At 43.2% G+C, this 26,992-nt stretch overlaps 1 protein-coding gene across 12 annotated transcripts; it reads right to left on the bottom strand.

Annotated features, from left to right (window-relative positions):
• Window positions 1-26,661, bottom strand: ZNF383 (zinc finger protein 383). Of its 12 annotated transcripts, none has more exons than XM_074023354.1 (7): window positions 26,370-26,661; window positions 24,877-25,026; window positions 16,506-16,540; window positions 12,809-12,862; window positions 7,798-7,924; window positions 7,400-7,495; window positions 1-1,217 (listed from the first exon to the last, which is right to left on the bottom strand). In XM_074023354.1, exons 4-7 carry the CDS (start codon window positions 12,815-12,817, stop codon window positions 22-24), a joined length of 1,428 nt encoding a protein of 475 aa, XP_073879455.1. In that variant the 5' UTR covers window positions 12,818-12,862; window positions 16,506-16,540; window positions 24,877-25,026; window positions 26,370-26,661; the 3' UTR covers window positions 1-21. The 12 variants fall into 12 exon arrangements, with proteins under 12 accessions (XP_073879455.1, XP_073879456.1, XP_045237086.1 ...); XM_074023355.1 differs by having other exon boundaries at window positions 26,313-26,394; XM_045381151.3 differs by lacking the exon at window positions 16,506-16,540.
• Window positions 26,662-26,992: the final 331 nt, after the last annotated feature.

Raw genomic sequence — 26,992 nt, 5'->3', positions numbered from 1 at the left:
TGACAGGGGCTTTAATTTTTATTATTCATTAGTATGAATTCCCTGATGACGAATGAGATCCGAGCCACTACTAAATGCCTTCCCACATTCCTTACAGTTATAGGGCTTTTCACCAGTGTGAATTCTCAGATGTCGAGTAAGGTTTGAGCATTTATTAAAGGCCTTTCCGCATTCATTACATTCATATGGCTTTTCATCCGTATGAATTCTCTGATGCTGGAAAAGTTGTGAGTTCTGAGTAAAGGCCTTCCCACATTCAAGACATTCAAAGGGTTTCTCACCAGCGTGAATTCTCTGATGTTGACGAAGCTGTGAGCTCTGAGTAAAAGCCTTTCCGCATTCCTTACAATCATAGGGTTTCTCACCAGTGTGAATTCTCTGATGATTAGTAAGTGCTGAGCCACTACTAAAGGCTTTGCCACATTCCTTGCACTCATAGGGTTTCTCACCAGTATGAATTCTCTGATGTTGAACAAGCTTTGAGCTCTGGGTAAAGGCTTTGCCACATTCCTTACATTCATAGGGTTTCTCACCTGTATGAATTCGCACATGCTGAAAAAGTTGTGAGCTTTTAGTAAAGGCTTTCCCACATACCTTACATGCATAAGGCTTTTCACCGGTGTGAATTCGCTGATGGTCAATAAGATTTGAGCAATAACTAAAGGCCTTCCCACATTCCTTACATTCATAGGGTTTCTTACCGGTATGGATTCTCTGATGTTGAGAAAGGTATGAGCTACAACTGAAGGCCTTTCCACACTCCTTACATTCAAAGGGTTTTTCGCCAGTATGAATTTTCAGATGCCGAGTAACATGTGAACCACAACTAAAGAATTTCCCACACTCTTTGCATTCATAAGATTTTTCACCAATATGAATTCTCTGATGTTGAATAAATTGTGAGTTCTGACTAAAGGCCTTTCCACATTTCTTACATTCAAAGGGTCTGTCTTCATTATTCATTATTTGCTGGAGAGTAAGGAATGTCTGTTGAATAAATGTGGGCATGTATTCAGGAGTGAATATTTCTTGACTGAAATGCCCATTTGGATATCCCAGTTGTTTTGCAAGGCGGCTTCTATATTCCAAAACATCTCCAAAACTGGAGTACTCAAGGCCATGCTTTGTAAGTCCCATTATCTCTCTCTGGCATAATTCTATTTCATAAACTTCCTTCTTTAGAGATAATAACTTGGTTTCACACATTGATTCCAGATCTGAAAGAAAATAAAATGGTAAATGTTTTTTCCTATTTGTGAAAAGTTAAACTTTTATAATAGAAATGGAAAAATTAAAGAATAGCATCTACTAGGAAATGACACAGGGTTCACAAGGATATCTGTGTTATCTGAAAAAATGGACAAGAAAGACAAATAAATTAGTAAGATAATGCGGGAAGCAGGGGAAGGTAACTATGCAAATAAGTTACTACAATGATACTCAAATACGGATGTGGATCAGAATCACCTGGAAAGGCTGGTAAATATACAATGGTTGGGCTATTTTCCATATTAAAACATGACTAGCCATATATATGATATATGATATACATGTCATATATGATATACCTATATCCATATAAGTATGCATGTGTGTATATACGTATATCATACAATATGTGTAACATGAAGTGGGTCATTTTCTAGCCTCCATTAAAGGTCTCCTGAGAGAAATAAATGCGTACGGGGAAGATTCCTTGGCTCTCAGGTATAATAAAGCCCCACACTGAGCTTCAAAAACACCTGGAATTTCCTGACAGGAGGTCTTTGTTATGCTAATAAGGTAGTTCAAGGTGGGACCTTAGAAAGCTTCAGGGTGGGGTCTGATTGCCTGAAACACTAGCTTGTGATTAGAAGGTTGGGATTTTCAGCTGCCTGATCTCTGAGGAGAGAGAGGCTAGAGATTGAGTAGCCAGGGATTTAATCAATTGTGCCTGTGTAATAAAACCTCAAAAAAAATGCTGAGCAGTAAACTCAGTGGAGCTTTCTGGTTGGTAAACACATTGATGTGATAGGAGCAGGACAAACTGACTCCAAAGGGAGAGGGCATGGAAACTCTGTCCAGTTTCAGATCTTGCTCAAACATGTATCCTTTATAATAAAACTGTAGCTTTAAATACAGAGCTTTCCTGATTTCTATGAGTCACTCTAACAAATTATTGAACCTGAGACCTTGGAAACCCCTTAATTTATTGCTGTTAGCTGGCTGATCTGCAGGTGGCCTGGGGACTCCCAAGACTTGCAGCTGGCATCTGAAGTGAGGACAGTACTATGGAAGACTATGAGGGCTGCACATTCTGAATAGTGTCACAGGTGAACTGCAGTATACCCAGTTGGGGTGGAAACAGAATAAGTTCTTTAATAAAGGATACAGTGGATACAATATGAATGTGGTGGCTGGGCATGGTGGCTCACGCCTGTAATCCCAGCACTTTGGGAGGCCGATGCAGGCAGATCACCTGAGGTCAGGAGCTCCAGACTAGCCTGGCCAGCATGGTGAAACTCCGTCTCTACTAAAAATACAAAAATTAGCCGGACATGGTGGCATGTGCCTGTAATCCCAGCTACTCGGGAGGCTGAGGCAGGAGACCTGCTTGAACCCAGGAGGCGGAGGCTACAGTGAGCTGAGATCGCGCCACTGCACTACAGCTGGGTGACAGAGTGAGACTCCGTCTCAAAATCAAAAAGAAATTGGTAACTGTGGGTTATTCACATGAGGGAAGAGCTAGATGTAAGTCTAATGTATTGAACTAATTTGATGTAAGTGTGTAAGTGGCAGATAGGGAAACTCAGAATATTTTATATGCTGGGGATTTAATGGAAATATTGTTTGCCTTGGAATTTTGAGATGCTGATCTTATGGGAGAGGAGACTTGCTCATGTACCACCACAGTGAATGAGAGAAGACAGCTAAAGTTTAAGGAAGATGGAAAGAAATTAAGACACAGTCCAACATACTGCCATAGAAAGATAACAGGAACCAGAACCAGATTGATGAGAGCTGGCTGCCAATTCTGATACTTAATTGTTGTGTGCCACAAGCAATTATTTAACCTCTAAGCTACCATTTCTTCACCTGTAAAAGGGCAATAGTCCTTAACTCATGATTACTGGGGGGTTACAGGAAAACGCATATACATGTTTTGGAGTAAAGTGTTCAGGTATTATTATGAAACAATTTCTTACTAAAAATGGGGATATTAGGCAAATTAAATGGTTTGAAGATATCAAAATGAAGCCTATTGGAGTATCTCGAAACAGGAAGAGGGAATTAATTCCAACACAATCTTTTTCCTCCTATCTCTATATGATCTTGCAATAACTTTTTTTGAAACGGAGTCTCACTCTGTCACCAGCCTGGAGTGCAGTGGTGCGATCGCAGCTCACTGCAACCTCTGACTCCAGGGTTCAAGCAACTCCCCTGCCTCAACCTTCCGCGTAGCGGGGACTACAGGCATGCACCACCACGCCCGTCTAATTTTTTGTATTTTAGAAGAGATGGGGTTTCACCATGTTGGCCAGGATGGTCTTGATCTCCTGACCTTGTGATCCACCCACCTCGGCCTCCCAAAGTGCTGGGATTACAGGCGTGAGCCACTGTGCCCGGCAGATCTTGCAGTAACTTTTATCTAGTTAAGCTCCCAAGTAAAGTTTTAAAACTGCCCTCTTCTGTTTTCCACTGCCAATGTCATCTTCCAAAGCAGAATCAACTCTTTATCCAGACCAGTGAAGTAGCCTCCTCAACCAGTCTCCCCACCAAGCTCTCTCACCCTTTAATCTATTCAGGGAATAATATCATTTGGTTTAGGCTTCCACAGCTCAAAGTCCAAACTCCTCACAATCTCCTGCAAAGGCTGAATGCTGTGGTTCCTGCCTGTCTGTCCAAACCCTGACTCACACTCCACTCCTACTTGATCCTGGGGCCCACCAACACAGGCTTTTAGTCTTTCAAACACACCAAGCTTTTCCCCATCAGAGCCTTCACAGGGATTCTTCTCTCTGCCTGGAGTTTTCTTCTTTAGTAAAACATTAAACAAGACCTAGTGGCAAGCCTAGTACTACAATAATTCTGAAGTAGGAATGAGCATAAATATTTCAATATGCCTACAATAACAGTAACATAATATGAACGTATCTGTGATTTCCATTAATGTCAAAGTCACAGGAACGACTACTACTACTACTACTATGGTTTGTCCCATACACCATGATAGGAAGAAATGTTATATCTCAATTAGAGGTTATTAAATATAAAGACGTATTTTTGAGCTGGGCACAGTGGCTCATGCCTGCAATCCCAGCACTTCAGGAGGCCGAGGCAGGTGAATCACAAGGTCATGAGTTCAAGACCAGCTTGGCCAATATGGTGAAACCCCATCTCTACTAAAAATACAAAAATTAGCCGGGCACACTGGCAGGCTCCTGTAATCCCAGCTACCCAGACAGCTGAGGCAGGAGAATTGCTTGAACCTCGGGGGTGGAGGTTGCAGTGAGCCGAGATCACACCACTGCACTCAAGCCTGGATGACAGAGTGAGACTATCTCAAAAAAAAAAAAAAAAAAAAAAGAAAAGATGTATTTTTGATTCTCATCCAAGTTCATGGACTCCCTGAATTCTACCTAAAGGAATCCAAAGTTAGGAACCCCTAGAGCAAGAATGATCCATTACAAACATGATCATGTCACTCTGCTAAATCATTCAATGGATTTACACCTCATTTGGAATAAAATTCAAGGTCCACAAGACCCAAAATCATCTACAGGTACATCTAATTCTCACCCTGACCTGCACCCAGCATGCAAACACTCATAAGCCTGCTACTTTCCTGATCTCCTCTTCTACAATTCCCGCTTTGCTCATTCAATTTCAGCCACAATGGTGGCTGCCAAAAAGCTCTGAACTTGAGTACTTGGTTCTTCCTGTTCCCTTTGCCTGAATCTGTCCTAGCAGATATTTATATTACCTGTTCCCTCACTTCATTCAAGTCTTTACTAAAAGAACACCTCATCAGAGGCCTTCTCTAGCCTCTCTTCATAGCACTTATATATCACCCACCACCTGACATTTCATATACACATGGACATATAATAATATAGTACAACATATTAATATATGATATGTTATTTATACTATACCAATATATTAGTTACATATAGATAAATACAAATGATATATAATTCCAAAAATATATTTATATATTATATAATATTAATGTCAAGCTAATATTGTTTTATGCATATATACTTGACATTCATTTTATTTTCTGCTATGGTTTGAATGTCTCTCCTTCAAAATTAAGCTGTTGCCAATGTGATAGTAGTAAGAGGTGGAGGCCGGACACAGTGGCTCAAGCCTTTAATCCTAGTACTTTGGTAGGCCCAGGTGGGTGGCTCGCTTGAACCCAGGAGTTAGAGACCAGCCTGGACAACAACGCGAAACCCTGTCTCTACAAAAAATAAAAAAATTAGCTGGGCGTGGTGATGTCTGCCTGTGGTCCCAGCTACTCGGGAGGCTGAGGTGGGAGGATCACCCGAGCCCGGGAGGTTGAGGCTGTGGTGAGCCATGATCCTGCCGTTGCACTCCAGCCTGCGTGAGAGAGTGAGACTCTGTCTCAAAAAAAAAAAAAAAAATTCCAAAAACAAAGAGGTGGGGTCTTTAAGAGATGATCGGGCTTTGAGGATCCATCCCTCAAGAATGGGTTTGGGTGCTCTTATGAAGGGGCTTGATGGAAGGAGTTGGCTCTCTTGCTCCTAGTGCCTTCTGCCACACGAAGATGCAAGAAGGCCCTCGTCAGATGCCAGTGCCTTGATCTTAGAATTCTTAGCCTCCAGATCTATGAGAAAATAAATTTCTGTTCTTTATATATTACTTAATGTGAGGTATTCTGTTGTAACAGCACAAAATGGACTAAGACATTTTCTCTCTTACCCTCTAGAATGTAGGCTTCAGAAGTGCAGAACTTTAGAATGCCTTCATGAATACTATAGTCCCAGCCCTTGGACCAATGCTTGATGCATAGTAATGCTCAATAGTACTCTTCTGGTTCTCCTACTTCATCCCAAATCTCTCCTGCTCTGCCACCTCTTCCTGTTTAATATAGGCACACATTCTTTTTTTTTTCTTGGCCCCAACAATATCTCTATACATGGTAACTGCAGTCACTTCCAAGGCTCCACCTATACTTCAATAGGGATTAATTCCACTTCTACATAGTTAGCCTTTGACTTTCTGCTAAACTCTTTATCTCATTTCTCTTTTATACTACTCTACTTTGTGGAAGTCATATATGTATATATTTTAGCACCACTTTTGGACCTTCAGTTCGTAAAGGTAACATAATCAGTAAACTGTAGCACCTGGAAGATTCCCTTACACAAACCAGGAAATTAAAAAAAGTTCGATAAAGGAAACATTGAAGACAGTCTGATAAAACAGGTCACTGACAGGCAGCTATAATGAAGACCAGTACTTGGGCAAGATGTGTGTGTGCGTGTGCGTGTGTGTGTATATTCACCTGTGTGTATACAGATGCAATTCCATCATTTTGGGGAGTGGTAGTAGAAAACACCTGCACAAGTTTAAAAAATGCAGAAGAGGGGCCGGGCGCAGTGGTTCATGCCTGTAATCCCAGCACTTTGGGAGGCTGAGGTGGGTGAATCAGGAGTTTGAGACCAGCCTGGCCAATATGGTGAAACCCCATCTCTACTAAAAATACAAAAATTAGGTGGGCATGGTGGCACGTGCCTGTAGACCCAGCTACTCAGGAGGCTGAGGCAGAAGAATAGCTTGAACCCGAGAGGCAGAGGTTGCAGTGAGCCGAGATCATGCCACTGCACTCCAGCCTGAGCAACAGAGCGAGACTCCGTCTCAAAAAAAAAAAAAAAAAAAATGCAGAAGAGGAAGAAAAAGAATTAGCCAGGCATGGTGGCACATGGCTACGGTCTCAGCTACTTGGAAGGCTGAGGCAGGGAGACTGCCTAAGCCCAGAAGTTTGAGCCTACAATGAGTTATGATCATGTCACTGTACTCCAGCCTGGATGACAAAGCCAGGCCCTTAAAAAAAAAAACAAAACAAAAAAACAGAGAGAGAGTAAAAGAAGCTAGCAAACAGCTGAATCTAAAATATGGGTAAAAGAGGGTTTTTTTAAGAGGAGAAGTGAAAGGTACCTTCTACTTGAAATTAAGAGGAGAGTTGGAGAGGAGTAGTAGAAAGAGTGGTAAGTGAGGAAAAGGGCAAAACAGGTTACTTAACAACTATGCTAAAAGGACTTAATTTGCTACACTGGCCTAGTTTCTTGATGGGAGCTTCAGAGACAATATCTCAAAGGTGCTGTTTCCTCCTGACCAGCTGAGTTCTGACCTGTCATGCCTTTCTCCTGTCCAGTCATTTCTCACTTACCTGAACACAGGCCTCTTGTAAGCTCTCTGCCAACCATCCAGGGCTCTTTCCCTTGTTCCAGTAAGGAGATCACTTGAGGCTTAGGAGTGTAAAGTCCTGCTCACAAGAAAAGATATGGAATATGGTTATGCTGTGGGTAAATGAGATCCAGTCCCTTGATGATCAAGGAAGAGATGCCACTACAGGAACAGCCAAAGAAAGATGAAGACGAAGCCTCAACCACAGCCCACTGGAGTTGCCCATTTCCCATTCTTCCTTTTCATTTCAGCTCAAACCATTTGTTTGGTAATAAAGAATAGAAATTCAGCCAGTAACTTGAGAAGCAGCTGAGAAATTCACTGTGGAAGAAGCAGACATTCCAGAGGAGAACTGGGAATCACTGGTACGGATGCCCTTACCCATTGAAACCAGATTGCTGTAGTTCTCCAACATCACATCTCTGTATAAGTCCCTCTGAACAGGGTCCAGGCAGTCCCACTCCTCCTGAGAGAAGTCTATGGACACATCACTGAACATCACTGATCCCTGAAACAATAAACATACGTCTTACTTGTGTAATTAAAAAAATATATCAGCGACTACTGTGCTTGTACTGTGGGGTAATACAAAATGAGTAGGCCGGGCGCGGTGGCTCAAGCCTGTAATCCCAGCACTTTGGGAGGCTGAGACGGGTGGATCACGAGGTCAGGAGATGGAGACCATCCTGGCTAACACGGTGAAACCCCGTCTCTACTAAAAAAATACAAAAAACTAGCCGGGCGAGGTGGCGGGTGCCTGTAGTCCCAGCTACTCGGGAGGCTGAGGCAGGAGAATGGCGTGAACCCGGGAGGCGGAGCTTGCAGTGAGCTGAGATCCGGCCACTGCACTCCAGCCTGGGCGACAGAGTAAGACTCCGTCTCAAAAATAAATAAATAAATAAATACAAAATGAGTAATTATATTGGTGTCACTGAGAACCTGTATCTTTAGATCTCAGAAACAGATGCAAGAGTAGGAAGTTTATATTAAATTCCTGACTCTGTCCATTGAAAAGGACTAGAAATGATGACTAATCTAGTAGCAACGAGCATCCCTAGTGTCTAGATTGTGGTTTCTTTTCTTTACTTTTTTTTTTTTATTTTTTTTTTATTTTTTATTTTTGAGACGGAGTCTCACTCTGTCACCCAGGCTGGAGTGCAGTGGCCGGATCTCAGCTCATTGCAAGCTCCGCCTCCCGGGTTCACGCCATTCTCCTGCCTCAGCCTCCCGAGTAGCTGAGACTACAGGCGCCCGCCACCTCGCCAGGCTATTTTTTTGTATTTTTTAGTAGAGACGGGGTTTCACCGTGTTAACCAGGATGGTCTCGATCTCCCGACCTCGTGATCCGCCCATCTCAGCCTCCCAAAGTGCTGGGATTACAGGCTTGAGCCACCACGCCCGGCCGTTTTTTGTATTTTTTAGTAGAGACGAGGTTTCACCGTGTTAGCCAGGATGGTCTCGTTCTCCTGACCTCGTGATCCACCCGTCTCGGCCTCCCAAAGTGCTGGGATTACAGGCTTGAGCCACCGCGCCCAGCCACTTTTTTTTTTTTTTTTTTGAGACAGAATTTTGCTTTTGTCACCCAGGTTAGAGTGTAGTGGCGTGATCTCCGCTCACTGCAACCGCCTCCTGGGTTCAAGTAATTCTCCTGCCTGAGCCTCCTGAGTAGCTGGGATTACAGGCACGTACCACCACACCTGGCTAATTTTTGTATTTTAAGTAAAGACAGGGTTTCACCATGTTGGCCAGGCTGGTCTCAAACTCCTAATCTCAGGTGATCCACCCGCCTTGGCCTCCCAAAGTGCTGGGATTATGGTGTGAGCCACTGCATCCAGCCTAGATTGTGGTTTCTAAGTATCATTTTCAAATAAAAGAAACCAAGGTTCTTTGGGAAAAGAACTAATTTCATGAAATCCACAAGAGCAAATTTTACAAAATGCACAGGATGAGTCTGAACGTCTTGTTATACCAAAAAGCAAGAAAGCAACCAAAAACTGTTAGGATCATGCTGATAAGACTAGAGGCCACCTTGAAGACACTCCCACTGGCCAACACTGTTACAACTCGCATATCAAATTATTATAATTTTTTTTGTAATAGGATTTATAAATTTAGGGTTTGAAAATCTTACAAAATTATCTTAAGCCACATTAAATAATTCTATCTTGACAATGACATTGCAAAACTAATAAAATGAAGATACTAGAGATATTACGTAAAAAGTACAGGGAAATGAGGCACATGTTGGGGGAAATCTAGAGAAAATGTGGTATTTGGGTATTTAGATTTTTTTTTTTTTTTTTTTTTTTGAGACGGAGTCTCGCTCTGTCGCCCAGGCTGGAGTGCAGTGGCCGGATCTCAGCTCACTGCAAGCTCCGCCTCCCGGGTGTACGCCATTTTCCTGCCTCAGCTTCCCAAGTAGCAGGGACTATAGGTGCCCGCCACCTCGCCCGGCTAGTTTTTTTGTATTTTTTAGTAGAGATGGGGTTTCACTGTGTTAGCCAAGATGGTCTCGATCTCCTGACCTCGCAATCCGCCCATCTCGGCCTCCCAAAGTGCTGGGATTACAGGCTTGAGCCACCGCGCCCGGCCTAGACGTTTTATTTGTATTTTTGTTTCATTAGCAACTAATGCTTGAGGCATCTATTTAATAAAATAGATGTGGGCCGGGCGCAGTGGCTCACGCCTCTAATCCCAGCACTTTGGGAGGCCGAGGTGGGCGGATCACCTGAGGTCGGGAGTTGGAGACCAGCCTGACCAACATGGAGAAATCCCGTCTTTACTAAAAATACACAATTAGCCGGGCATGGTGGCGCATGCCTGTAATCCCAGCTGCTTGGGAGGCTGAGGTAGGAGAATCGCTTGAACCTGGGAGGCAGAGGTTGTGGTGAGCAGAGATCGCACCACTGCACTCCAGCCTGGGTGACAAAAATGAAACTCAATTTCAAAAAAATAAATAAATAAAATAAAAAAATAATAAAATAGACGTGTATTTTCTTTAATAAAAAGAAAGCTTCTTCCCCTCCTCAATGTAGAAATTGGAACAAAGATATGCCAAACCCCTATTAAGACATTTCCCATGGGATTAAAAAATCCCAGGCCAGGCGCGGTGGCTCACGCTTATAATCCCAGCACTTTGGGAGGTCAACACGGGGGGATCACGAGGTCAGGAGTTCGAGACCAGTTTGACCAACATGGTGAAACCCCGTCTCAACTAAAAATACAAAAATTAGCCAGGCATGGTGGCGTGAGCCTGTAGTCCCAGCTACTCAGGAGTCTGAGACAGGAGAATCGCTTGAACCTGGGAGACGGAGGTTTCAGTTATCCAAGATTGCACCACTGCACTCCAGCCTGGGCAAGAAAGCGAGACTCTATATCAAAAAAAATGAAGTGGTGTAATCCCAGCACTTTGGGATTACACCATCCCAACATGGTGAAATCTCGTCTCTACTAAAAATACAAAAAACTTAGCCGGGCGGAGTGGCAGGCCTGTAATCCCAGCACTTTGGGAAGCCAAGGCAGGTGGATCATGAGGTTAGGAGTTCAAGACCAGTTTGGCCAACATGATGAAACCCCATCTCTACTCAAACTACAAAAAAATTAGCTGGGCATGGTGGCGGGCGCCTGTAATTCCAGCTACTCGGTAGGCTGAGGCAGAGAATTGCTTGAACCTGGGAAGTGGAGGCTGCAGTGAGCTGAGATTGTGCCACTGCACTCCAGCCTGGGCAACAGAGCTAGACTCCGTCTCAAAAAAAAGAAAAGAAAAAGAAAAAAAAATTTTTGAGGAAAAAAGGAAAATGTCTTACTTATACAAAAAATACTAATTAGTTTTGTCAATAATTTATCTGACCAAAACGAAAATAGTTAATGTTTATCAAATAAGTAAAAAGTCAGTAATAATAGTGTTACAACTTCTGAAAAAATTCATAAAATTGAAAAACAGAGAAAAATTTCTCAGGCCATCAATTTTTCTCCCTTATTAAGGGAGAAAAAAGGTCTTCATGATTCTGCTAAAAGACCTCACCTAACAATGCAAGGGGTAGTCAGGGAATGTCTTAAATCTCTGTCCCATTGATGAATCATCCCCTTTTGCTTGTCCTATGCAGGAAGACTATTTATGGTCACGTTACACAGCAGCTACATGACCTGGTATAACACAACTATAATCAGTTTGCTTGTGCCTGACGCAAAAGTTCTCAACTCTTGGTCTGTGTTATGTCCAAAGCTATCCTTCATCTAATATTCTAAACTACCCCCATGTGATCTTAGAGCATCAATCAAAGCTACAAAAAAGATATATGTAAAGTTATTTTATTTTTATTTTTTTGAGATGTCGCCCAGGCTGGAGTACAGTGGCGTGATCTTGGCTCACTGCAATCTCTGCCTCCCAGGTTCAAGGATTCTCCTGCCTCAGCCTTCTGAGTAGCTGGGACTACAGGAATGTGCCACCATGCCTGGCTTATTTTTTGTGTTTTTAGTAGAGATGGGGTTTCACCACGTTGGCCAGCCTAGTCTCTAACTCCTGACCGCAGGTGATCTGCTCGCCTCCACTTCCCAAAGTGCTGAGATTACAGGCGTGAGCCACTGCGCCTGGCCTTTTACAAATTCTTTAATAATTATTTTTCTGGTGGTAGAATTTTCTACAATATAGATATTACTGGATAAGACTTAAAAGGTTATTCTGTGCTCTGATGGTGTGATCTAAATGACTTATGCATTGGCTGAATGCATTGGCTGAACCATTGTAAACATCCATTATCACTATCCTTAATTCTGAGATAAAGAAAACTTGATGATTCACAGAAATTCCTTACAATCCAAACTTCCTTGTCAACCTAAAATTGGACTTCTCTCCAGGATGTTCTTACAGAGTTGCAGAGATCTGTATCAGCCACCAACCCCATGATCCCCAAAGCTGCCTAAACCAGATTTTGCAACAATCCAACATTTGGAACTACCAGCACCACATTTCATCCTATCTTACTGGAGAATGCTACTCTGTACAGATAATCTTGGCTTTTCTATATTCCCATCTAAGTAACTCACACCTTCAACTCATCAAATAATGGTCCAGACAGGGTAAGTTCATTTTACAAATCTATTCTTGCTTCCTTGAGATACTTCATCCCCTATCATAGTCCTTGGGAAAGAGTTGAAAAAAAAAGATGCATAGGTATTTACGGAATAAAAATATTAATGCTGGTTGATTTATAAAAATAAAAGGGATACTTAGACATGGTATAGAATTATCTAGCTAAGAAGAAATGGGGATCAGGATTCTGAAGGGGAACTCTGTTAGCCAGAAATGTCAGGATAAGGAAAGCAATTGCTCATGTCTTTTTTTAAAAAAAGAAACCAAATGTCAGGAAGGGAAGAAAAAGCATCAACTCACCTCAGCCATGGCTTCCAGTACTGCAGACGGTTAGTCTTCCTTGCGGCTGTTCTCCTGAAAAAGGATAGTGTTCTGAGATTGCGTGACTGGGGAAGTAAAACCCTCTAGAAATCACCCCAGAGGCCAGATAAAACTACCTCCATACTTCTTGGTCTTAAGATATAACTCTAGTTAGTGGGAATATGGAACAAATCCTACTCCTTCCTTAACCCTATAAACCCCAGGCTTTAGCTGCAGCAAGATGGATCCTGGGTAACTGGATCCAAGGGAAGACAAGGACCCAGATTCATTCTCCCTCATGCAAACAACCTAAGTTCCTGCTTTAGCCAAGGGATTCGGGCCAGACCTTGTCCCACCTCAGTGATGTTGCTCTGAATCCACGATTGAGCTACTATGGCCTGCCCTGAGCTACTGACCTACTATGACCCAAGACTGAGCTATCAAGACCTCCTTTGCAGCCCTCAGGTCCCCAAACTAGACTCATACAAATGGTGCCTTTTGGCCAGGAACACAGTGCACTCAGATCAGAAAGACCAAAGACTTCCCTAATCAAGTCTTTTTGTTTCTCAACCCTAAAAAAGTCAACTTCCCTCACCACATGCACACACACAACACCCGCATCCACCCCTAAACACAAAGGGATGCAGGGGGTACTAAGTCTTCTAGCTCTGTTTTATTTAAATATATATATATGCTTGTAATACCAGCTACTTGGAAGGCTGAGGCACAAGAATCCCTTGAACCCGGGAGGCAGAGGGTGCAGTGAGCCGAGATTGTGCCATTGCACTCCAACTTGGGTGACAGAGTAAGACTCTGACTCAAAAAAAAAAAAAAAAAAAGGCTGGGCCCAGTGGCTCACACCCGTAATCTCAGCACTTTGGGAGGCTGAGGCAGGTGGATCACCTGAGGTCAGGAGTTAAAGACCAGCCTGACCAACATGGAGAAACCTGTTTCTACTAAAAAAAAAAAAAATTAGCCAGGCATGGTGGCACATGCCTGTTATCCCAGCTACTTGGGAGGCTGAGGCAGGAGAATTGCTTGGAGGTTGCAATGAGCCAAGATTGTGCCACTGCACTCCAGCCTGGGCAACAAGAACGAAACTCTGTCTCAAAAAAAAAAATAATAATAAATTCAATCTTTTGCTGTTGCCAAAAGGTGAGGCTGTTTTTAAAAATATCTGTGCTCAAAGGACTCCTTTTAAGAGTCTCCTGAAAGGTGATCCCATTAGCCAACGAATGAAAACTTGCACAACAATAAACAGAATACTTCTGCCACTCCACCAGACTATGATAGTCTTTAACAGATATCAGTCAATTGAAATAGCTGTGAAATGCTCTAAGTCTACAATAATATGTAAGAAAAAAATTGTTTTAAAGTACACAAAAAAGGTAGGTGGATAAAAGTGTTTTTTTTTACATACAATAATTAGAGAGTGATTATCTATGTGTTTTTTTTTCATCCTGTTTTTTATAGTTCCAGTATTTGCGGCTTGTTTCCATCTATACAAGATAAAAAGAATAAACTCAGGAAGTTTGAAAAAGCCAGTTAGTCCCAGAAAAAGGAAAAACTGTACCAAAGTCAGAGGACCCATCACAACAGTGGCCTCACACAATATCCCAAGATAGGAGATTCACTGCAGTTAGTACACATACACAAAACCAAGGATAGAAATGGGATACAATAAAATAACAAATTAGCCAAATGTTCCAAAAGAGAGCTTAAAGCTTATGGCATACTGTGGGCGGCAAGCCAACCAGGTGTTAAGGCAAGAGACCTAGGGTACAAGCTGTTTTAGTATAATACACAAAATATATAGAATAAAAATAGTTGTACCAAAAATAAATTATAATTATATATAAATATTATTAATCATTAGTTTGTAGCATTACTCTTTATTCCAATAATAATCTTTGCGCTACAATTATAACCTATAAAAACCCAGGTCATACAGAGATAGAAACTAAAGGAACACGGTACAGAGATAAAAACTAAAGGGACACGGTAAAAAATGGCCCAAACAAAATCGTGAGCCCTCTGTTATGCCCAGACAGGGCCACTAGAGGGCTTCTTGGTCTAGCGGCAGCACCAGTGCCTGGGTAGGCACCCGTTACTTAACAGACTGGGAAAACGAGTCCCCCTTTCTCCAGAGGAGTTAAAACACACTGCTCCACCACCTCTCGTAAAAGGCCTGACATCAGTCAGGCCCGCCCACAGCCATCCAGAGGCCTAACCGTCTCCCTGTGATGCTGTGCTTCAGCAGTCACGCCCATGGTCTGCTTTCATGTTCTGCCCTGTACACCTGGCTCCGCCCTCTAAATAACAGTAACGAAATTAGTAAAAGTACTAAAGTCTTTAAAATACATTAAAAAAAATAATGATGTAAACTGTCCCCTCTCTCTCTCTGCCTCGGCGACCAAATAGGGAAGGGCCCCCTGTCCGGTGCACACATGACTCGCGTGACCTTACCTATCATTGGAGATTACTCTCACTCCATACCCTGCCCCTTTGCCTTATACACAATAAATAACAGCGTGACCAGGCATTCGGGGCCGCTACCAGTCTCCGTGTCTTGGTGGTAGCTGTTCCCCAGGCTCAGCTGTCTTTTGTTCTCTTTGTCTTGTGTCTTTATTTCTACAATCTCTCGTCTCCACACACAAAGAGAAAAACCCACAGGCCCTGTAGGGCTGGACCCTACACATACTCAACCTATTATCACCTAGGAAGTAAACATTCTCTTAACAATATTAAACCCCTAATAATTACATAGTGATATTAATAAGGGAGATTTAAGTTTTTTTAAAATGCCTGGCTGGGTACAGCGGCTCATGCCTGTAATCCCAGCACTTTGGGAGGCTGAGGAGGGCAGATCATGACGTCAACAGGTCAAGACCATCCTGGCCAACGTGGTGAAACTCTGCCTCTACTAAAAATACAAAAATTAGCTGGGTGTGGTGGCGGGTGCCTGTAATCCCAGCTACTTGGGAGGTTGAGGTAGGAGAATCAGGAGGCCAAGGTTGCAGTGCACTGAGATCATGCCACTACACTCCAGCCTGGCAACAGAGCAAGACTACATCTCAAGAAAAGAATAAATAAATAAGATTTTAAAATACCACTAGCCCAGGTCAATGTATCTTAATAACAGGGGGATGAGCTGTAGTGAAACTGCAGACCATGCAAAAATTTAAAGCACATATCTTGTCCAATAAATGAACTGACTTACAAAAATTAAAATCTATATTAAAAATAGAAACTTACATGTCTGATGAAGTATAAAAAGAGACTCAGTCTCATGATCAACAGCTTAGGAAACTTAAATGCACATTACTAAGTGAAAGAAGCCAATTCAAAAGACTACATACTGTATGATTACAACATTCTGGAAAAGGCAAAACTATGGAGACAATAAAAAGATTAGGAGCTGACAGGGAGGGAGGATCAGTCAGGGCAGAGGTCTTTTAGAGCAATGGAATTAATATGCATGACATCATAATGGAGATACATGTCATTATACATTTGTCCAAACCCATGGATGTATAACACCAGGAGTGAACCCTAATGTAAACTATAGACTCAGTGATAATGATGTGTCCACATGGGTTCATGAGTTGTAATAAATGTACCACTCTGATGGGGAACGTTGATGATGGGGGAGACCATACATGTGCGGGTGAAAGAGGCATATGGGAAATCTCTGTACCTTCTGCTCAATTTTACTGTGAATCTGGAAGCACCCTAAAAAATAAAGCATATTAAAACAAATAACAACAAAAAAGTAAGTTCTGTCACATGCTACATGTTTGAACCCTGAGGACATTATGCTAAGTCAGGGATTTAAGCAATGTATTTAAAATAACTGGTGGCTCAAAGAATAAATTGCAATGGAAGTTAAAAATATTTTATCAGGTAAGGGGATCGAGACCATCCCGGCCAACACGGTGAAACCCCATCTCTACTAAAATACAAAAAAAACAAATTAGCTGGGCGTGGTGGTGAGCATCCGTAGTCCCAGCTACTTGGGAGGCTGAGGCAGGAGAATCACTTGAACCCAGGAGGCAGAGGCTGCAGTGAGCTGAGATCGTGCCATTGCACTCCATCCTGGTGAGAGAGCAAGACTCCTTTGCAAAAAAAAAAAAAAAAAAATTGGCTGGGTGTGGTGGCTCACGCCTGTAATCACAGCACTTTGGGAGGCCGAGGCAGGTGGATCACAAGGTCAAGGAGATCGAGACCCTATCTGTACTAAAAATACAAAAAATTAGCTGGTGGTGTGGTGGTCGCCTGTAGTCCCAGCTACTTGAGAGACTGAGGCAGGAGAATGACGTGAACCTGGGAGGCGGAGTTTGCAGCGAGCTGAGATCGCACCACTGCATTCCAGACTGGGAGAGAGAGTGAGACTCCGTCTCAAAAAAAAAAAAAAAAAAAAAAAAATGTAAACTGAATGATAATAAAAAATAACACATCAAGGTAATTTATCAAAGCATTTAACTAATTCATTATTATATTGTATCCCATTACTACTTGGATTATTGTGTGTGTCTACTGACTAACTGCAGTGAATCCTCTTTCTATCTTGAGGTATTGTGATTAGAAAGAAGCCAGTCACAAAAAGACAAATACTTTTTTTTTTTTTTTTTTTTGAGACGGAGTCTCGCTCTGTCACCCAGGCTGGAGTGCAGTGGCCGGATCTCAGCTCAGCTCACTGCAAGCTCCGCCTCCCGGGTTCACGCCATTCTCCTGCCTCAGCCTCCCGAGTAGCTGGGACTACAGGCGCCTGCCACCTCGCCCGGCTAAGTTTTTGTATTTTTAGTAGAGACGGGGTTTCACTGTGTTACCCAGGATGGTCTCGATCTCCTGACCTCGTGATCCGCCCGTCTCGGCCTCCCAAAGTGCTGGGATTACAGGCTTGAGCCACCGCGCCCGGCCAAAAAGACAAATACTATTATATATGATTCCACTTACAGAGGTATCTAAGGTAGTCAAACTCATAGAAACAGAAACTAGAACGGTGGCTGCCAGGGGCTGGGGAAAGAGGGAAATGGGACATTGTAGCTTAATAGTTATAATTCAGTTTGCAAGATGAAAAAGTTCTAAAGATCTGTTGTACAACAATACGAATATACTTAACACTGGAATGTACATTTAAAAATGACTAGCTTGGTGTGGTGGTTCACACCTGTAATCCCAGCACTTTGGGAGGCCAAAGCGGGTGGATCACCTGAGGTCAGGAGTTTGGGACCAGCCTGACCAACATGGAGAAACCCCGTCTCTACTAAAAATACAAAATTACCTGGGCTTGGTGGCACAGGCCTGTAATCCCAGCTACTTGGGAGGCTGAGGCAGGAGACCACTTGAACCTGGGGGGTAGAGGCTGCAGTGAGCCGAGATCACACCATTGCACTCCAGCCTAGGCAACAAGAGCAAAACTCCATCTCAAAAAAAAAAAATATTAAGATGGCTGGGCATAGTGGCTCATGCCTATAATCCCAGCACTTTGGGAGGCCAAGGCAGGCGATTATGAGGTCAAGAGTTCAAGACCAGCCTGACCAACATGGTAAAATCCCGTCTCTACTAAAAATACAAATTAGCCAGGCGTGGTGGCACGCACCTGTAATCCCAGCTAAAAAAAGATTAAGATGGTAAACTTTATATCGTGTTTTATACCACAATTAAAATGTAAACAAAATCACTAAAAGAAAAAAGCAAGCCAGGCATGATGGCATGTTGTCTGTAGTCCCAGCTACCTGGGAGGCTGTGGTGGGAGAATCACTGGAGCCCGGGAGGTCGAGTTTGCAGTAAGCTGTGACTGCGCCACTGCACTCCAGCCTGGGTAAGAGAGTGAGAGACCCATCTCTAAAAAAAAGAAAAAAACAAAAAACCAGAAAAATTTACATGTTCGATGAAGTATAAAAAGGGACCCGGTAAAATGATCAGTGGCTCAGATTCCAATGAGCTTATTTTGTGGAACCAAGTCCCAGGTACCAAACGCTAATTAATTGAGCCCTCAGTCTTTTTTTTTTTTTTTTTTTTTTTGAGACGGAGTCTTGCTCTGTCACCCAGGCTGGAGTGCAGTGGCCGGATCTCGGCTCACTGCAAGCTCCTCCTCTCGGGTTCACGCCATTCTCCTGCCTCAGCCTCCCGAGTAGCTGGGACTACAGGCACCCGCCACTTCGCCCGGCTAGTTTTTTGTATTTTTTAGTAGAGACGGGGTTTCACGGTGTTAGCCAGGATGGTCTCGATCTCCTGACCTCATGATCCGCCTGTCTCGGCCTCCCAAAGTGCTGGGATTACAGGCTTGAGCCACCGCGCCCGGCCGAGCCCTCAGTCTTTTTTTTTTTTTTTTTTTTTTTGAGACGGAGTCTTGCTCTGTAGCCCGGGCTGGAGTGCAGTGGCCGGATCTCAGCTCACTGCAAGCTCCGCCTCCCGGGTTTACGCCATTCTCCTGCCTCAGCCTCTGGAGTAGCTGGGACTACAGGCGCCCTCAGTCTTTAAGTTAAGTCTGTTGTTGGTTTAATTTTCCTATTATCAGATATGGGCAATTTTTATGTTACCTCATATTTTGTTTTGTTAGAGATTTATTAATTTCATTAATTCCCAAAACTAAGCTTTTGCCTTTGTTAATTTTCTTCATTGTACATTCATTTCGTATTTCAATATATGTTCGTTATGTACATCAAAACATGTATACCAAAATATATGCAATAGAAAATAAACTAAAAATTTGGGCCGGGCGCGGTGGCTCAAGCCTGTAATCCCAGCACTTTGGGAGGCTGAGGCGGGCGGATCACAAGGTCAGGAGATCGAGACCGTGGTGAAACCCCGTCTCTACTAAAAATAGAAAAAATTAGCCGGGCACAGTGGCGGGCGCCTGTAGTCCCAGCTAATCGGGAGGCTGAGGCCGGAGAATGGCGTGAACCCGGGAGTCGGAGCTTGCAGTGAGCCGAGATTGTGCCACTGCACTCTAGCCTGGGGGACAGCGCGAGACTCCGTCTCAAAAAAAAAAAAAAAAAAAAAAAAGAAAATAAACTAAAAATTTTATATTTGGGCTTTTATTCTTATTATTTCCTAGATTTTAATTTTGGGGATTTAACTTACCAAACTTTTCCTTAGCTTCTTGAGATGAATACACAGATCATTAATTTTTCAACATTCATTTATTTATTTTTCTTTTTTTGTGTGTGTCGCCCAGGCTGGAGTGCAGTGGCGCGATCTTGGCTCACTGCAACCTCTGCCTCCCGGATTCAAGCAATTCTCTGCCTCAGCCTCTCAAGCAGACGGGATTATAGGCACCTGCCACCATACCCGGCTGATTTTTTTTGCATTTTTAGTAGAGATGGAGTTTCACCATATTGGCCAGGCTGGTCTTGAACTCCTGACCTCGTGATCCACCCGCCTCGGCTTCCCAAAGTGCTGGGATTATAGGCGTGAGCCACGGCGCCCAGCCAACATTCATTTTTTTCTAACATATGCATTTGCAGCTATATATTTTCCTCATATTCAGCTTTAGAAACATAATTTTGATGTTATTTTTCATTATCACTGTTTAAAATATTTTAAATATCTACTGCAATTTATTTATTCTTTGAGTCACCAGTTATTTATAAATACATTGCTTAAATCCCAAACATTGGGATATCTCTTTGTGTTTTTTAAATTTAGAAATCGGGTCTTGCTATATTGCCCAGGGTGGTCTCAAATTTCGGGGATCAAGCGATCCTCCTGCCTTGGTCTCCCAAAGTGCTGGGATTACAGGCATAAGTCACCACACCTAGCTGGGATATTTCTAATTATCTTCTTGTTATTGACTTCTAGCTTAACCTACTCTGGTCAGGAAAGTTACAGTATTATTTCATTCCTTTGAAATTTATTGAGACTCCTTTTGTGGTCCAGCATATGATCAATTTGGATAAATGTCTCATATTCATTTGAAAAGCATGTATATTATGTAGTTGTAAGGTACACTGTTCTATACATATCAATCAGGTCAAGCTTGTCAATCACACTGTTCAAATACCATATAGCTTTATTGGGTTTGTCACTTGTTCTATCAGCTATTGAGAAGAGTGCTAAAAACTCTCCACTAAGATTGTGATTTATCTACTACTTCTTTTAGTTATGTCAAATATATTTGAAGCCATTTTATGAAGGCATATAAATTCAGAACTGTTACATCTTACTGATGAATTGATCTTTTTATTATAAACTATTCCTCTTTATTACTCTAGTAAAGCTTCTTGTTGTAAAATATATTCTTGTCATAAAGTCTATACTGCAGTTTGGAATACAGATTGATACCACTATTTCAGAAAACTGTCAGTATCTACTAAAGTTGAACATATATACATAACCTATGACCCAGCAATTTCTCTCCTAGAAATACACCCAAGAGAAATGCATTCATATGTGCACCAAAAGACACGTACAAGAATGTTCCCGGCAGCATTTTTCATAGTAGCCTCAATATGAAATCACATGCCAATCAATAATGGAATGGATAGGCCGGGCGCGGTGGCTCAAGCCTGTAATCCCAGCACTTTGGGAGGCCGAGATGGGCGGATCACGAGGTCAGGAGATCGAGACCATCCTGGCTAACACGGTGAAACCCCGTCTCTACTAAGAAATACAAAAAATAGCCGGGCGAGGTGGCAGCGCCTGTAGTCCCAGCTACTCGGGAGGCTGAGGCCGGAGAATGGCGTGAACCCGGGAGGCGGAGCTTGCAGTGAGCTGAGATCCGGCCACTGCACTCCAGCCTGGGCTACAGAGCGAGACTCCGTCTCAAAAAAAAAAAAAATAAAATAAAAATAATGGAATGGATAAGTAAAATGTGTTATATTCGGGCGGGCATGGTGGCTCATGCCTGTAATCCCAGCACTCTGGGAGGCCGAGGCAGGCGGATCACCTGAGGTCAGGAGTTTGAGACTAGCCTGGCTAACATGGTGAAACCGTTTGTATTAAAAATACAAAAATATTAGCTGGGTGTGGTGGCGTGCGCCTGTAATCCCAGCTACTCGAGAGGCTAAGGCAGGAGAATTGCTTGAACCCGGGAGGCAGAGGTTGTGGTGAGCTGAGATGGTGCCATTGTACTCCAGCTTGGGCAACAAGAGCGAAACTCTGCTTCAAAAAAAAAAGTGTTATATTCATACAACAGAATTTTAAACAGCAATAATAATGTGTTCACTATATTCATTATATCACCTATAACTAATGGATGAATTGTATATATTTATACTACACATTACTGCAGAATGCATTCATATTACATATAAAATACAATATTGAGTAAAAGAAGCCAAGCATCATGTCCAAGTGAGATTGACAGTAGGAAAAAAAAAGTGAAAAAAAAAAGAAGCCAAGCAAAATTCAAGTATAGGTAAAATGAGTCTATGGCCATGGAAGACAAAATAATAGTTACCTTTGGGAGAAGTGGGTAGTGAGTGAACTGGACAAGACTTGGGCTTCTGTAATGCCAATAATGTTCTATTTCCTTATCAGATTTGAGGTCTGGTTAAAGGAATATGCTCACTTTTATGCAAGTTATCAGGTCATATACTTTGATTTTGTACTTTTTAGAATGTATGTTTTATATATATATATATATATTTGAGACAGGGTCTTTCTTTGTTGCCCCGGCTGCAAGACAGTAGTCCAATCGCAGCTCACTGCAGCCTCAACCTCCCTAGGTTCAAGCAATCCTCCCACCTTATCCCTGAGTACCTGGGACCATAGCAACATGTAACCATGCCTGGCTAATTTTTGTACTTTTTGTAGAGATGGGATTTCACCATCTTGTCTGGGCTTGTCTCAAACTCCTGGGCTCAAGCGATCTACCCAGTGGGCCTCCCAAAGAGCTGGGATTATCATCATGCCTGGCCCAGAATGTATGTTATACTTCTTTTTTTACTTATTTTTATTTTCTTATTTTTTTTTGAGACAGAGTCTCGCTCTGTCACCTGGGCTGGAGTGCAGTGGCCGGATCTCAGCTCACTGCAAGCTCCGCCTCCCGGGTTCACGCCATTCTCCTGCCTCAGCCTCCCGAGTAGCTGGGATTACAGGCACCCGCCAACTCACCCGGCTAGTTTTTTTTTGTATTTTTTAGTAGAGACAGGGTTTCACTGTGTTAGCCAGGATGGTCTCGATCTACTGACCTCGTGATCCACCCGTCTCGGCCTCCCAAAGTGCTGGGATTACAGGCTTGAGCCACCGCGCCCGGCTAGTATGTTATACTTCTAAAATAACATGATATATCATGGTATCAGCAGATTCATTAAAGATTAGAATACCAGATAACCATGTGTTATAATACAAGATTACTATTATGTTAATAAACTGTTGGTAGGAATTTAATTTGTAAAACTATACTGTAGATCAGTTCAGCATTATCTAGGAAATTTGAAGATGCAAAATGTACTGTATGGCCCAGGAATTCCTTCATACACTTATATCCTAGGAAGGTATGCATGTATATATACTGGTATACGTGTAAAAACATTTTCACAGCAGCCCTATCATACAGGAAATAACCAATGTCTGAACTGCAGCTATGTATAACAGCGAGGGTGAGGCTAACAAACATAATATTTTATTTTTTTATTTTTATTTTTTAAGTTGGAGTTTTGCTCTTGTTGCCCAAGCTGGAGCGCAATGGTACAATCTCGGCTCACTGCAACCTCTGCCTCTAGGTTCAAGTAATTCTCCTGCCTCACCCTCCCGAGTAGCTGGGATTACAGGCATGTGCCACCATGACTGGCTAATTTTTTTGTATTTTTAGTGGAGACGGGGTTTCTGCGTGTTGGTCAGGCTGGTCCCAAACTCCTAACCTCAAGTGATCTGCCCACCTCAGCCTCCCAAAGTGCCGGGATTACAAGTGTGAACCACTGCGCCTGGCCCAAATATAATATTTTACAAGAAAGCCAAGACTCAAAACAACATTATACAGTACAATTTCATTTATATAGTGTTAAAAAGGTAAAACTAAACTATATTGTTTAGAGATAAGCAGATATGTGATAAAAACAAAACAAAACTTTTTTGAAAAAGTCAAGAATAACGATTACCAAAGTCAGGATAAGTGTTACCTAAAGAGGGAGGTAGGGTAAGTTTATTCTGGTGGAAGGACTGGAGGGCCCTTCTGGAGTGCTGAAGCAAGTTTTTGAGCAGAGGGTCTCTTTATAATTACTTCTTAAACTACACGTCTATATTTTAACTAGTTTTCTGTATGATGTAATATAAAGGGATTAAACAAAGAAAACCAAATATAGGCCAGGAGCAGTGGTTCACACCTGTAAACCCAGCACTTTGGGAGGTCTCACCTGAGTTCAGGAGTTCAAGAACAGCCTGGACAACATGGTGAAACCCCGTTTCTACAAAAATATAAAAATTAGCCAGGCATGATGGCAGGTGCCTGTAATCACAGCTACTCAGGAGGCTGAGGCAGGAGAATCACTTGAACTTGGGAGGCGGGGGTTGCAGTGAGCTGAGATCTAGGTATTGCACTCCAGCCTGGGTGAGCTGAGATCGCGCCATTGCACTCCAGCCTCGGCAACAGAGCAAGACTCCATCTCGAGACCAAAAAAAAAAAAAGAAAAAGAAAGAAAAGAAAACCAAATATAAGAACCATACATAATTTTTAGTGAAAATACAAGATATGAAACGGTAAATGTCATAAAATTCCAATCTTGAAAATAATGTATGTGTGCATAGGAAACTCACTAGAAGGAAATAGACCAAAATATTACTGGGTTGTTTCTGGATAGTAGATTTACTTTTGCTGTTTGTAACTCCCTATTTTCCAAATTCTTTGGAATTGTGTGGGTGTGTGTGAGACAGAGGAGGGGGGAGTGTGTGTGTGTTAAAAAAAAAACAAAACTTTAGCACACTGGGAAAAGTGTTCTATTTTCTAAATTAATAAGTGAACATTTTGTAGAAAGAAGTAACAGACTACTGGGCTCTCTGCGTCCACCCCAAGGCTTCTCATCATTTTCTTGAATAGAAACTTATAAGAACCAGGTCACTTGCTGACTCTATGTTAACCACGACTATCCAGAGAAGAGAAGCAAAAAGGAAACCCAATGCACTTTGTATTTGGTTTGGTCAACAGTCATTCTTCCTCTGGGTAACTCTCTGAGAATAGCAGAGCTGAAGAAGAAAGGAATCATGAGATGCCAGGCCTTTCTTGTGGCTCAGACTGAGCAGATCAGAGGTCATTCTGGATCTACAGCTACTATCTATGAAGAGAAGAAGGGATGGGGGAGGTCAGAGAAGTGTAGACGGCCCAGCACAGTGGCTCAAGCCTGTAATCTCAGCACCTTGGGAGGTTGAGGCAGGCGGATCACCTGAGGTGGGGAGTTCGAGACCAGCCTGACCAACACAGAGAAACCCCGTCTCTACTAAAAACACAAAATTAGCAGGGCGTGGTGACGCATGCCTGTAATCCCAGCTACTCAGGAGGATGAGGCAGGAGAATCGCTTGAACCGGGGAGACAGAGGTTGCGGTGAGCCGAGATTGCACCATTGCACTACAGCCTGGGCAACAACAGCGAAACTCCATCTTAAAACAAAACAAAACCAGAGAAGTGTAGGATGTCCTGAGCATTCTCAGTATCAGAGGGGTGATGTCTCTCCTCTCCAGGAGAATCTGTCCTGACCTCACAGGGAGAGCTGGAGTCACAAAGACAGTCACAAGCACCCCATACCCAATGCTGCAGTCACCTAGCCACCATGGGGACCCACATACACCTCCACAGGCACACCTCACCCAAACAGGAACACTATATATGGTCACACAATCATTGTCCCACATCTACCTCGAGGATACACAGTCATACTCGCATGTATGCGAGACCCCCCAAACATAGCACCATTCAAAACCAGAGTGCTACAGATAGTCACAATATCACACTCACTACTGAGCCACACAAAGTCACAGTTCCCCCCTCCCCAGGACCCCTACTGAGCACTACACACAATCACACATTCAAAATAACACAATGACCATTAGGACGCACATATCGTCACCCCGGCACAATTACACGCACTTTCCAACCGCAGACACAGTGCCACATAAAGTTACATGGTCACACTCTCACATTCTCACGTTGTCACTCAGTAAGGCATCCAGTACACTTAAGCGCTGCTAACAGTCATACAAACACAATTACACACGCACCCCTCAGAGTAACACACAGTCACAGCCTCATCATCAGATTCTCTCCACACAAACACCCTCTACAATGTCACGCAAAGTTACACAGACACACACAATCACAGTCCCAACACGGGACACAGTCATACCTACACACACAGCCTTACATTGTTACAATCACACAACCACAACGAGTATATAAAATCACACCCGCGCACACAGCAAGGCACAGTTACATAAGGTAACACACACGTAAGTCCACGCCTCGCGCCCGCCTCCTCCCTACCCCCTTCATCAGCCCGACCAACTCATACATGCCTGACACTCCAAACCAGCCTGGTCAGTCCCTTCAAACTCCCAGGCACGCACCTGCGGGCCCCAGCCGAGCCCGCAAGACCCAGGCCGCTCACCGCGCACTTCCCCTACCCTTGAGGCCGAGGGTCCAGCAGGCAAATGAAACGGCTGCCTTGGACTCGCGGGGATCTCTGGGAAATACAGTCCGGAGTAGGACCGCGCGGAGAAGATGGCGCCCGGTCCTTCGGGTTCCTGCTGCTGCACAGTTCCGGGACATCCCTGCTCCCCACTCCGAACGGCTACTCTGCGTCTCCGTGATCCAGACACAGGCTCAGAGTGAAACTGCCATAGGACGCTGGCCCTGCACCCTGAAGACAATCTTCCTCCATGGTACCGGCCAACCCCAGGGAGTTCCTTGAGAAACAGGAAAAGGTCGCCAGCTTCGGGCCAGAAGTTGGTTAGAGCCGCAAGGATTTCTGGGAACTGTAGTCTAGAGCCGGAAGGGGTGAGGCGCTGCGGCAAGTGGAAGGAGGTCCCTTAAATGACTTTCTGCCCCAAGCCGACCCACAATGCAGAGCGCACCCAGGACCCACTCTACTAGGCGTTATAACCCTCTCTGAGAATGCTAGACTGTTTAAATCGTCATTTTTGCCTTCGTCCGTGGAGGAGCCACATACTGTATGATTGCATTTATATGAAATATTTAAAATACGCAAATCTACGGAAAAGGAGTAAGAGTTTTTTAGGACTAGCAG

The sequence above is a fragment of the Macaca fascicularis genome, chromosome 19 (assembly GCF_037993035.2).
Source record: "Macaca fascicularis isolate 582-1 chromosome 19, T2T-MFA8v1.1".
Lineage (NCBI taxonomy): Eukaryota > Metazoa > Chordata > Mammalia > Primates > Cercopithecidae > Macaca > Macaca fascicularis.
This window is presented reverse-complemented; position numbering and strand designations above follow the sequence as displayed.